The 12,658-nt window shown below is 39.8% G+C and overlaps 1 protein-coding gene across 2 annotated transcripts in view; it reads left to right on the forward strand.

Moving 5' to 3' along the window:
- The window catches only part of adkb (adenosine kinase b), a 100,933-nt gene extending 91,626 nt beyond the window's left edge, over positions 1–9,307 (forward strand). For both annotated transcript variants that reach the window (XM_054598894.1, XM_054598895.1), the window contains exons 9-11: positions 146–260; positions 8,423–8,509; positions 8,831–9,307. In XM_054598894.1, coding sequence (XP_054454869.1) covers positions 146–260; positions 8,423–8,509; positions 8,831–8,955 — 327 coding nt within the window. In that variant the 3' untranslated portion in view covers positions 8,956–9,307. The remainder of the gene's footprint in view (positions 1–145; positions 261–8,422; positions 8,510–8,830) is intronic.
- The last annotated feature ends 3,351 nt before the right edge of the window (positions 9,308–12,658 follow it).

Here is a 12,658-nt window from a genome sequence, read left to right on the forward strand (position 1 = left end):
TGATCCGTCAGCAAGGATTGGAAAAAAAAATCTGACCCCTCTCAGTCACAGTTGTGATCTGTGATTAACTCCTCAGAATTTGCTCTTCACGATGTATCCATTCAGCTTCACATACTCACCCTAATGGTTGTGATGTTTCTTACAGACGGATGACATCGCAGAGATTGCAAAGAAGACCCAGAATCTGCACAAGGAGAATCCGAAAAGGCAGCGCGTGGTGGTTTTCACACAGGGCAGTGAGGACACTGTTGCAACTGTTGGTAGGCCATGTTTGTTTTCCGTTTTTGTCTTCTTATCTACACCTACTTCCACATAAGTACCACTCAAAGCCATCCCAACTTTGGCCCCTTTTAGAAATCTTTACACTTCAGTTAAACCTCAGATCTCAAAACTGCAAAACGCAGCCTCATATAGATGGTAGAACGCTGACTGAAGAGAGCCGAGTGCTATCAGTAATTTCTTTGAAGTTAACCTGAAATATTGACACCAGATGTTTAAAAAAAAAAAAAAAAAAAAGAAGAATGCTTGCACTACGTTCTGTCATTTCAGAGCATAAAAGAAGTGTGGGGGATGCAGAGAGCAGGCATTGATTTGTGAAGTACTTCTAACTTTGTCTTGGACAGACTCCAGGCCAGTCCTCAGCAATTTTTAATACTTTAACTCTTGCATCCTGCCCTTTTTTTTTTTTCTTCCTCCAAAATGCTGGCAGAGTGGCCTTGAGGAGAGGTTGACGACATCGGTCCTCAAATCAATCCAATCTTCTTTGATTCAGGGCGTATTTGTTAGCGGGACATTAAAAGGCAGTGTCATCATAACAGAGCAGGGGTTGCAGGTTGAAGTGGTGTAAGGAGAGGCGATAGTTTCCGATTACAGCTGGGAGCCGTTGCCTTTGTTTGGAGCCACAGGGTGTCTCTCCTTGATGCCCTTGCAGTTCAGAGTAGTTAGCACGGAGGAGAGATGGCCTCAGGTAAAGACTCCAAAATATCACTCATCACTGGCGACTGCAGAGCAGCACAGCTACAGCAGGACACTGTCTTCACATGTGTCCACTGTCCTCAATCTCATACTGCTGGCAAGAGTCTTCATGAGCTGAAGCTCGCACAGTATGTCACTGATGACATGATTAATCAATCGATGATTAATGCTGACTTTTCTGTATTTATATCTATGTTGTATTTGGCCAGGATTGTCAAGAGACTATCTTGGTTTTCAATAAAGGTAAGAGTGGCTGTAATCAATGTTTTACATGAACAATAGATTAAATAGTGTAATCTGAAAAGGGTGGGCTGCACGGTGGTGTAGTGGTTAGCACTGTCGCCTCACAGCAAGAGGGGCCCGGGTTCAATTCCCGGGCTGGACAACCTTCTGTGTGGAGTTTGCATGTTCTCCCCATGTCAGCGTGGGTTCTCTCCGGGTTCTCCGGCTTCCTCCCACAGTCCAAAGACATGCAGCTTAGGTGCATTGAAGACTCTAAATTGCCCGTAGGTGTGGATGTGAGCGTGAATGGTTGTTTGTCTCTATATGTCAGCCCTGCGACAGACTGGCGACCTGTCCAGGGTGAACCCTGCCTTCGCCCATTGACAGCTGAGATCGGCTCCAGCACCCCTGCGACCCTTAACTGGATAAGCAGGTTACGGAAAATGGATGGATGGAATCTGAAAAGGGAACCCACAGAATTAAAACATGACTCCCCTCAGCAGATTTTTAATTCTTGAACTCGTTGTTTTCGTTTTACAGCCCAAACTTTGCAGTGTTGGTTCATTGTCGTCAGTGTTGTTGACAGCTGCAGCAGGCCACATTAGAAACAAATTAGCAACTAGCTTGTGAACATAGCGGATTTAACAGCTAAAGAGACAGATATTTCCCTCAAGAGTTGGTGGAGAACAAAAACTGAGATAAGAGGAGAGTGAATATTGGACATAGATGCATCAGGTGGACATTTATCCTTACTTCCAAACCCTAATTAATAGCATTTATCTTAATCGAGTAACTCTAATTTTCCTTTTCAAAGTAGAATTTCTCAAAGTACATTTCCTTTCATGAGAATTTGAAAAGAAATCTTTAAGCAGCAGCCCGACAGTTAAAAAGAAAAAGAATCAATCCATTGTGCTGGAGGTGATGGATAATTCCTGCCTGCTTCTCTCATTCCTCCTGCATGAAGACAGAGCTGTGCGCCGCTGTGAACTTTATATAAAATACATGATGAATGCAGGCGGGATGAAAGACAATGTGTTTCAGATGTCATCTACAAAGGCAAACATGATAAATGTCATTGACTGCGCTATCATTGCAGAGGAGCAGTTACAGTAGTAGGTGCAGCAGAATCGGTATGTGCGTGCGTGTGAGAACATCGCTATTCATGCCAGCCAAATAAATGTCAATGTAAAAAGAGAATTAAAGATTTTCATTTCCCAGAGGCGGCGCTCTAATAAACTTGATCTCTCATTTTGTTTGCAATTTGTCCTCCTGTCAGGATTTGATCATTTGCCAGCCTCTGCATGTCATGTTAAACCATTTTCTAGTGATTAAGGACGGGAGAATGCCTCCCCCCGTGGTATAATTCTCCGAAAAGAGATGTCAATTTGTTATTGTTTTTTTTTTTTTTTTTCTGCCCTTCATTCAGAGCCTTTCATCACACCACCGCTTCAAACGTGCCTTTTAAGAGCTGGGAGCAGGGGGAAACGGCCCTTTATTTAGCTGCCACTGACACCGCTGAACTACACCAGGCTTTTGCTTATACACCCATTAAAGCAGTAATTAAGATCATTGTGCCCTGAACCTTAACGGTGAGGAGATCTAATAAGCGATCATTCAGCGGGGGTTGCCGCTCTAATCGCTGATAAGGACTTGATAAAGCCTGACTCTGCTCCTCGGCGAGTTTTAGGGCTCTCAAGGGGGCTAAGCAGGCAGATTTAAAAAAATAAAAATAAAAGACCTGATCTATACATGTTAATCACACGGGGTAGACCGAGGAGTGAAGACTGGCTACAAGGCAAAAGGCTGTTTTTTTAAAGGTTTATTCTCCCTAAAGTTACAGTAGATTAAACGCTGCCGAATGATCACAAGAACTACTGCAAGAAATCTTAGTAGTCTGTTTAAAAAGCTGGATGTTTATGTTCCATATTTCATGAAGGACAAAATCAATTAACATTCTGCACCATAAGAAAGATCTCCTCGCTTTTCCCTTGGCATCTCAAGCTGAAGTGTTTTCTTTCATGTCTCCCTGAAAGGATATTGGTTGGCGATGATCTTTTGCCTGTGGTTACAGTAATTACAGGCATATGTATTTTCTTCTCTAACTCAATCGTGAACAAAGATGCTGCTAACGATAGGGAAACAGATTGAATGTCAACTTGCTCATAACCTGTCGCGTTTGCCAAGAAAGCGGTAACGTTGTTTTCCTCTCTGAGGCTCAGAGTTTGGCTGAAATGCAACAGGAAACATTCCAGAAGAATGTATTCTCGGGGAAGTTTTCTCACATAAAGATGTACTTAAACTCTGAGTACTTTTGATCATGCCTTTTAGCTCAATAGTCATTTGCAATTCCCAGTCATTTAGCAGCTCAGGATTTAAAATCATGCATTCATTGATTTATTTGTGTAGATGATAAAGTGTGACATGATCAAAGTACATTTTAATGATGTGCAAGCTATTTGATCTACCTGCTTTCTGTCAAAGCACCAATAGTGAGCGCTGGAACACAACAAGTGGAGTATATAATAATTTAAGAGTCAGAACAACCTTCCATATGCTAATTTTCCAATAAAGCAGAGGTCGTCTCACTTGCATGTACAGTAGCTTTTTTTTTTTTTTTTTTTTTTTTAAACAGGAGACCATTATTCTCAGTCAGCGAATTGGCATTGTTGAAAAGAATAGCCAATAATAAAGCACTTAATTGATACTCATTTCAAAGAGACGCCTGTTGAAAGAATTTCTTAAGTTTAATCACCACTATTCAAGAGTTGTAATGAGGGAATTATGAAGAGCGAATTAACAAAAGCACAATTATAGCTTACTCGAAGGAAGTATTTTAATTCCTTCTAGGCTTTTCTCACAGTTTTGTTTTTTTTACTCTGTTGCAGGTTACCTGTCAAAGCACTGCCATACTACACTCCAACATATTCACCACCAATCTGCTGCTTAACTCATTTCATCAAACTAAACTTTAGGAACAAGAATATGTTGGAGTTAAAAAGTACAGCAGAGTTTTTATTGATTGAAAATAATGTTTCCCGAGTCATTACAGTGAAATGAGTTCAGCGAGTGATGTTTTCAGACGTTGCACAAGCCAGTAACAACAGACTCTGAGTATTTTGGCAGGATCTTTTTCTGTTATTGCCATTTCCATGACAGATTTTTACCAATGAGATCTTTGTTACCAGCAGCAGGGGAATTGTTGGACTGTAACCCGAGTTAACATGACAGTCAAATTAAATAATTTGCATCCATGAGGTTATGTGAACTTTAGCCGCAGAGTACAAACTTTGACTCCATCCGTGATGATTTGAAGTAGGAGAAATATTGGATGCGTCTTGTGCCATGCATTTCAGAAACAGTTCTGGCATAGTTTTGAAAATTAGATAAATGGCAGAAATGTTGTCTGGCAGAAATGTTGAAAAGTATGCCTCTTAGGTGCAAAAATTCGGATTCATATGTTCAATTCAATTCAGTTTATTTTGTATAGCCCAAAATCACAAATTACAAATTTGCCTCAGAGGGCTTTACAATCTGTACACATGCTACATCCTCTGTCCCGGAACCCTCACATCAGCACAGGAAAAACTCCCCTAAAAAAACAAAAACCCTTCAACAGGAAAAAAAGGAAGAAACCTATGGGAGAGCGACAGAGGAGGGATGGACAGAATGCAGTAGATGTCATGTGTACAGAATGAACAGCATAACAGAGATGCAACACATTCAATGTATATGACATAAATGATTCATATAATCACAGTAGTAAGCAGAGTAACGAAGGAAAAATTAAGAATACTTATAAAAGCAGCAATAACTATAGTAGAATTTAAATAATGATATAGGGAATAGTATTAGTAATGTAACTAATAATAATAATGGAAGTAGCAGTGAGTGTCAGCCGGGTCACAGCAGGAGGCACGACCACGGTCCAGGGACCACAACGACTCGTGGAAACCTGTGAGGCGAGAAAGCAAAACTTTAAAACTACTCCAGGGTAGAAGCAAAGACAATAAGTGTACTAGTACAGCGATTCATAATAGTAATGTGACTGATAATAATAGGGGTAGTAGCGGTGGGTGTCAGCAAGACCACAGCAGTTGGCACGATGACAGTCCAAATATAACCCCGATTCCTGGGAACCTGCGAGGCGAGAAAGCACGAGGACTCCGGGGAAGAAGCAAAATCAGTAATGTGCATAAATAGGAGATTAATACATAAAGATGGAGGGCGAGAGGAGCTCAGTGTATCCTAGATAGTCCCCCAGCTGTCTAGGCATATAGCAGCATATCTAGGGGCTGGACCAAGGCGAACCTGAACCAGCCCTAACTATAAGCGCTACCAAAAAGGAAGGTCTTAAGCCTACTCTTAAAAGTGTTGAGTGTGTCTGCCCCCCGGACTGAAACTGGAACCTGGTTCCACAGAAGAGGAGCCTGATAACTGAAGGCTCTGGCTCCCATCCTACTTTTATATACTCTAGGAACCACAAGTAACCCTGCATTGATGGAGCGCAGCTCTCTAGTTGGGTAATATGGAACTATAAGTTCCTTAAGATAAGACTGTTCCTGGCCAGTTAGAGCTTTGTAGGTGAGTTGAAGAATTTTTAATTCTATTCTTGATTTAACAGGGAGCCAGTGCAGAGAAGCTAATACTGGAGTAATATGATCTCTTTTCTTAGTTTTTGTTAGAACACGTGTCTAGAGTAACAAATGCATGAACTAGTTTTTCTGCATCGCTTTGAGACAGGATTTGCCTGATTTTCGAAATGTTACGTAAATGAAGAAAAGGCTGTCCTTGAGATCTGTTTTATATAAGAGTTAAAAGACACGTGCTACTAAATATATTAATAATTTACAAAAACAGCACAGTACTTTGAGGTATAGTAAATGCTCAAATGCATTTAAAGGATTTAAAAAATAATCCAAATCCAGAACTGTTGATTGCGATAACATAGCAGTAGGTCTAACAGGTTCAAATTTGTTTAATGAATTCTCACACCTCTGGGTGTAGTGTTATCACAAAGACAAGCTTCATGTGAAAGTTTACCTTGTTGCAAACTGTGTTTCTAATGAGACCTGACTCCTCCTGTACCACCCACACTGGAGAGGGTAACCATTTATTTTAACCGCTGTAAACATATTGACACAGTTATTTATATCTTATTTTCTCGGGTCTAATGAACAGCACAATCTTTGCTGAACAAGTGCAGCATCTTCAACCTTTAAAAGCATCTAGTTTTATAGCAGCAAAGTGCATCGCATAAGCAGGAACCACATCTAACTGTGGAATAAGTGACATAACTGTAATTTATTATTTCCCATTGCGGTTAATCGTTTCAAGAGGGAGGAGGATTCTCAAGCTTCATCTGTGGCATTAATTAAGCAAAGTCGTTATGCTACTAATTAGCTGATCCTAAAAGGATTCTTGTCTTATTGTAATTTATTATCAAAGAGACAATCTCCTGCTTTCCTTGTAAAAAGGAAAGTGTGTCATTATGGAAACACAATCTAACTCTTTATCAGACACGTCTTCGGTACCTCTCTGTAACGCAGTCACATTCTGCTCTCTGTCATTTCTTGATGCAGTTTCTCTCTCAGTGGGTGTTTTTACCATAATTTCCTTGACATCAGGTGTTGAGCATATGCTCAGCTACAGGTTGTGTATCTTTTGCCCTGTAGGACAAGCGCAGAAATGTATTCAAAAACCGATAAGGCGGGGGGTGTCTTATCTGCAGCACAGATATTCTGTGAGCCATTGTTAGATTAGCGGGGAGCCTCATTAAAGAACTTTTTGTAGTTTTATTTTTCTTCTCATGTTCTCCTTTAACTTCTAACCTTTTTTCTGCTCAATAAGAGATCTGTCAGCCTCCTCGTGTTCCTTTTATCCACATGTCAGTCTTTTGTCTACTGCACCTTTTTGAAGGTTCCACCAGAGCCTTCAGATTGTTTAAAGTGCGTGCGTGTGCGTGTGCGTGTGCGTGTGCGTGTGTGTGTGTGTGTGTGCGCTTTAGATCGTTCTGCCATAAGTTGCTGATTTAATGTCACTCTACACCTCGAGACTTTGTCATCTGGTAGATTTTTGTTCCCTTTTCCCGCCCTCTCCTTTAAACTGGAAGTCCCTTTGAAGTGCATATGCTACTGATAATTGAAGCAATACAGTCCACTGAAGATTATAAAGAGACCCTCATTTAATTTATTCCGTTTTGAACTGAAACTCACAGCAACTGTTCTTGCATTGTTTTTTAATTTTAACAGAGGACTCATCTTGAGATGTTGAGAATATTTGCATTTGATCATTTATTTATTCAAACCACAGCAGGTCATTGCATTATTCTATACTGAAGTGCTCCTTAGTTTAACGTTTAATTTACGCCATAGTTAAATAGTCCATTTGTCTGGAACAAAAAAGAAATATTTGTACAATTAGTCGGGTGTTTACTGTATGCCATTTTTCAAGCAAAATTCCAAATATTCACTGATGACAGCTTCTCAAATGCTAGGATTTGGTTTAAAAAGATGTTTCAAATCTTTGTAAACCAATTGTATTTAGGTTTTGGACTCTTGGTCTGAAAGAAAAATCAATAGATTAACTTATAGTTACTTAGACTAAGAGTCAACAGCCATGCTAACAGCTCTGTGAGGCTACTTTGAGATACATGCTAACACAAGCATGCTAGCCTTCTCTCGGTGGCTATGCTAACATGCCAATGTTTAGCAGGATTTATGTTCACCATCTTAGTCTTGTATGTTTTAGCATGATCACATATGCTAATTAGCACTGAAAGTCACTAAAGTATCGCCGAGGCTGTTATAAATGTATCAGGTATTTGGTCATAAACCAAAACAATTATGAAAGATTTTAAGCTGATGATAAAGTTAATTGGTCACCAAAGTGAGGACACTATGGTGCAAATATTTTAGGCCATAACGATTGTTACTGAAGTTTCATGTCCAATTAACGCTAAATCTTTAACTTTGACTTCCTTGATGACTATCTTTGAGTTACTTTGAGCTAACGTTATGTTGAAAATGTGTAAGTCTTCTATTTTACACATTATTACCTAGCCAAAAACAATGTTTTGCTAAAGTACTCAAATCTCAAATAATCGGGATATGCCTTTTTTCAATATGAAGTTATAAACAAACAAATAAAGTAATAAGCCAAAACTTGGGAGGAAAAACCCCACTGGTGTTCAACTTTAATTAACATCCCTCTTGTGTCCTGTCCACAGGTGAGAAGGTGACCAGGTTCCCTGTTTTGGACATCGACCAAAATGATATCGTGGACACTAACGGAGCCGGAGACGCCTTTGTCGGAGGTACGCCATGAAAATCATCCTCGACACAGCTTGATTTCTGTGTACAATCCCAATTAACCTTTGATACCGGCCAACTACGTAACGTAGTTATACCTCCAGATTATATGAGCGTGACATTTAGCCTGCTGTTTTCACTCTGTATGAGCTGATCATAGCCCAACATAAAACTGTCATCGTTTGGGTCCTGTTGAGGATGAAACAGCAATGTCCTTTAATCCAGAAACCATTAGTACCTGGCTCATATCAATGATAACTGCTCTCCAAACAATTTTGGAGGTGATGGAGGGATACAGGTTGACCTTTGCTCTTCTGTCTACCCAGGATTCCTCTCTGCGCTGGTCCAAGAGCAGGTGTTGGAGGAGAGCATCCGGGCCGGACACTACGCCGCCAACGTCATCATCAGACGGGTCGGATGCACCTTCCCCGAGAAGCCAGAATTTCACTGATGTGTCCGAGCGCTGCACAAATGTCTGCTCCACGAGATACTTGTATATGTATGATTCAGGATTTGATGTACATTTTTCTTTTCTATTTACAGTGACTCACTGCATGGGACTAAGTGCTACAGCTTGAATATTTTATCAAGCTCGGGGGAAAAAAAAACAACGCAGATTTTTGAATACAATTCAAATAGTGTGCTAGTGTCAAGTATTGGAATAAAATGGGTATGTTTAAAGGAGCATTTCGCTGAAAATCTATTGTTTGAGCATAAATCACTGAACGCCCGTTCAAAATGTCTTTTCACAACACTTTCCCACCATTGATCTATATGTTCTGCATGTTTCAATCTCTTAGGAAGTGAAAAGCTACAATATTTTGGACCTTACTAAGTAATAGATACATGGTGGAGAAGTGGATTATCCTGCAGGATATGTTTGAAAAGTTTCTAAATACATGTGCCTCTGAAAAGTTATTTTGTTTGCTCCTTTTGTTAACGACGGCAGCTGAAGTTAAAAGTTACAATCGATTATGATGGTGACCCAGAGTTATGCCTAAAAAAAGAGTCCATTGAAACTTCTCAAACCATTCCTGTTGCATAATCTGATGTTGATCCTCTTGTTGAATATTTTCCCCAAAAAGTTACAGATAAATTGCTTAATACACTATTACACTACAGGCAACATAGTGCCACAGAGGTGCTGTATTTAGCAGTGTAAATATCAGAGCCATCCTTCATGAAGCAGAAAACTACAAACCTTTTAGAGCCTTCTTTCAAGCCTCCATGAGGCGAGTGTTTCGATACTAGCATACTATTAAATATAGTCAATTATTTAGTTGAGTATTCCTTGAATATTCAGCTTTTATGCTGCAGATTCTTTTATCATACGAATAAAACAATATCAAACTCACCCTACCAAGATAGTCCTATACCAAAACCAAAAGTAAGTTTAAATATATGAAATTTGTTTTACCAGAAGTTGAAGTTTTTTTTAAATACACCCCAAAACCAAATGCAACCTTGGGTTTGTGTATTTCTCCATTATTTAATCAGCCAGAGGCACCCTCATGCTAATCACTCTTGGACAGCTCAACACCCTCCATTATTGACAGGACTAAGGGGGAGGGGGAGGGGGAGGGAGGGACCAGGACCAGCCTGGTGGCCTGGCTCCGCTCAGTAACACCCCTACTCATGCTTGTTGGGTCCTAACTGGACTCTCGGGGTCTGGAGCTCCACTGCAGGCCTACAGGAGATCATTTTTCTCAGTTAGGGGATTAGTGGTTGCTCTTCGTGGCGATCATTAGAGGGATCTGAAAATTAGGCTGATCCCTCATACCCAGCTGTGCTGTCGCTGGGGGTTGGAGACGAGGATCAGAGGATCAGAGGGAGGCCCCTCCCCTCAAACTGAGTGTGGACCAGCTGAAGTGTTGGGCAGTGTCTCAAGTGTTTTGTGGAGAACAATTCATCTGTTTTACAAAGACGTGTGATTGAGCATAACATTTCTTTGTTCCCCTAGAACAACCTGTTACATCATATTTCATTTATTTTCTCCGAACATGACAGGAGGAATCCAGTTTTTAACACTCCCTGCACCAGAACTCTCCTTCCCATAATGAGGCATAGTTGATGCATTTATGCTAATCGGGGGGCATCTAGGTGAAAACATTTCTCCAGCCAAAATGTTATTAACAACTTTGAGACACTTTTTTTTTTTTTTAAAGGTTTAACACAGATGCGCTTTGAAAAGGACCACATTTCTGATTGGGCAAGATCACACTCCATGGCAGCTGGTTCATTTGCTTCTCAAGATGACAGATGGCAAAACACAAACACAAAAAGAGGCAGCCATGATCAAGTAATGAGAATGCCTGCCACAATAAGGAAACCACTAAACACACTTTTCTCACTTTTCCTGGTAAACTTTCGCATTGCTCAATGAATACTAGAGGTTGAAAAACAAACATAAAATCTGTGCATTTAATTTACATTTTACAATGCTTTGCTATGTGTTTCGTAAGCCAGTGAGCCCAAGGCATTTTTGAAAATGTTTAATGCCAGTTTTATTGTGTAGCAGCAATTTACAAAATCTCATTTAATTTACTGTTTTGAGTTAAATCTGCTGTTAACGACTTTGAAGTAGGGAGAGGGGGAACTTGACTCTGTGATATTTGCTTACAAAAGTGGGTTCACGACCAGAATATTTTCTTTTATTTTCTGAATGCAGGCAAAGGAGTAACTGGGGCCCTGGCCAGTGTTTTGCCCCGCAGATGGGCAGCAGTGTTTGTGAACACCAGTGTGGCAGTTGGCAGGGATTGAGGAGGGGGGGATGGGCAGATTGCAATGGCACATGCTCCAATTCAAATTATCCCTGGACCCATGCAGCAGTGGAGGACCTGCTGGGGCCCAGGGTGGCATTCATTATAACCCAGACACAGGCAGGTTTGGTCAGTGCCTCCATCATGACACCAGCCGTAAACGCAAATCCAGAATCCGCTTTTACTCATATTTCACGCTATTCTACATTGCTTCAATTAACTAACATCTTATTTGTGCATGTTTATCTCAAATTATCAGTCAGTACATTGAAATAAATGTCAAGGACTAGACGGCAACCAAACTCTGAATGATATAAACACTGTGCGAAATGGGGAAAAGGCAGGTAAATAAAAAGAAACATCAAGGTAATAAGAGCATCCGATGAAGATGCAGTATATTGACAAAATGACAAGACTATAATCATGCAAATACAAATCAAATTACTCATAGAATGTATTTTATATAAGAGTTAAATGTTTTCTTTTGAGCTCTTTTTAAAGCTGCATGTGTGGTACATTATGTGTTTATAATCTGATGGGAAGTTACTAATTATCGCTCTAATTACATCTGAATTACTGCATGAAAAATGAGCTTTCTGGCATTTCTAATGCTCTTGAAGAGTTGGTGAATAAGTGAGCGGGAGTGCACAATCCAAAGACTGAAAAATGTAATGATCTACATTATTGCTAACAACTATTGCTAGTCCTCGGGCATGGTGAAGTTAATTAGCAGATTATAGTGTTAGTGTATGATATCCCATAACTGCCCTGGGACGTAATGGCCTGTGGAAGAAATAGTTCTGTTTAGAATTACATTACATTACATTACATTACATTACATTACATTACATTTAGCAGATGCTTTTATCCAAAGCGACTTACAGGAAGTGTATTCAACATAGGTATTCAAGAGAACTACTAGTCACCAGAAGTCATAAGTGCATCTCCTTTCTTAAACAAGCATCTTAAAGCATAAACCAGAGCAAAAGTATAGTGCAGAGGCAAATTACTACGAAAACAATAATTGCAACAGACTAATACGAATACAATAAGTGCTACAGACTAATACGAATACAATAAGTGCTACAAACTACTACGAATAGGATAATTAAAAAAATGTATGTTTATGTCAGAATAAGTCACATTTGATCTTATATCTACTGCACATCAATGGACGTTTTTAAAAAAATATATGTTTATGTCAGAATAAGTCACATTTGATCTTATATCTACTGCACATCAATGGAAGTTTTTTTAAAAATGCCCATAGGGAATAAATGTTATTATGATGTGACATAAGTATGTGTGCCTATGTTGCCTGCAGAGGGTAATCCACCAACAACAAAAAAGAAAAGTGTAAAAATGTTCCTCCTGGCTCATCACTGGACATGTTGA

The sequence above is a fragment of the Anoplopoma fimbria genome, chromosome 5 (assembly GCF_027596085.1).
Source record: "Anoplopoma fimbria isolate UVic2021 breed Golden Eagle Sablefish chromosome 5, Afim_UVic_2022, whole genome shotgun sequence".
Lineage (NCBI taxonomy): Eukaryota > Metazoa > Chordata > Actinopteri > Perciformes > Anoplopomatidae > Anoplopoma > Anoplopoma fimbria.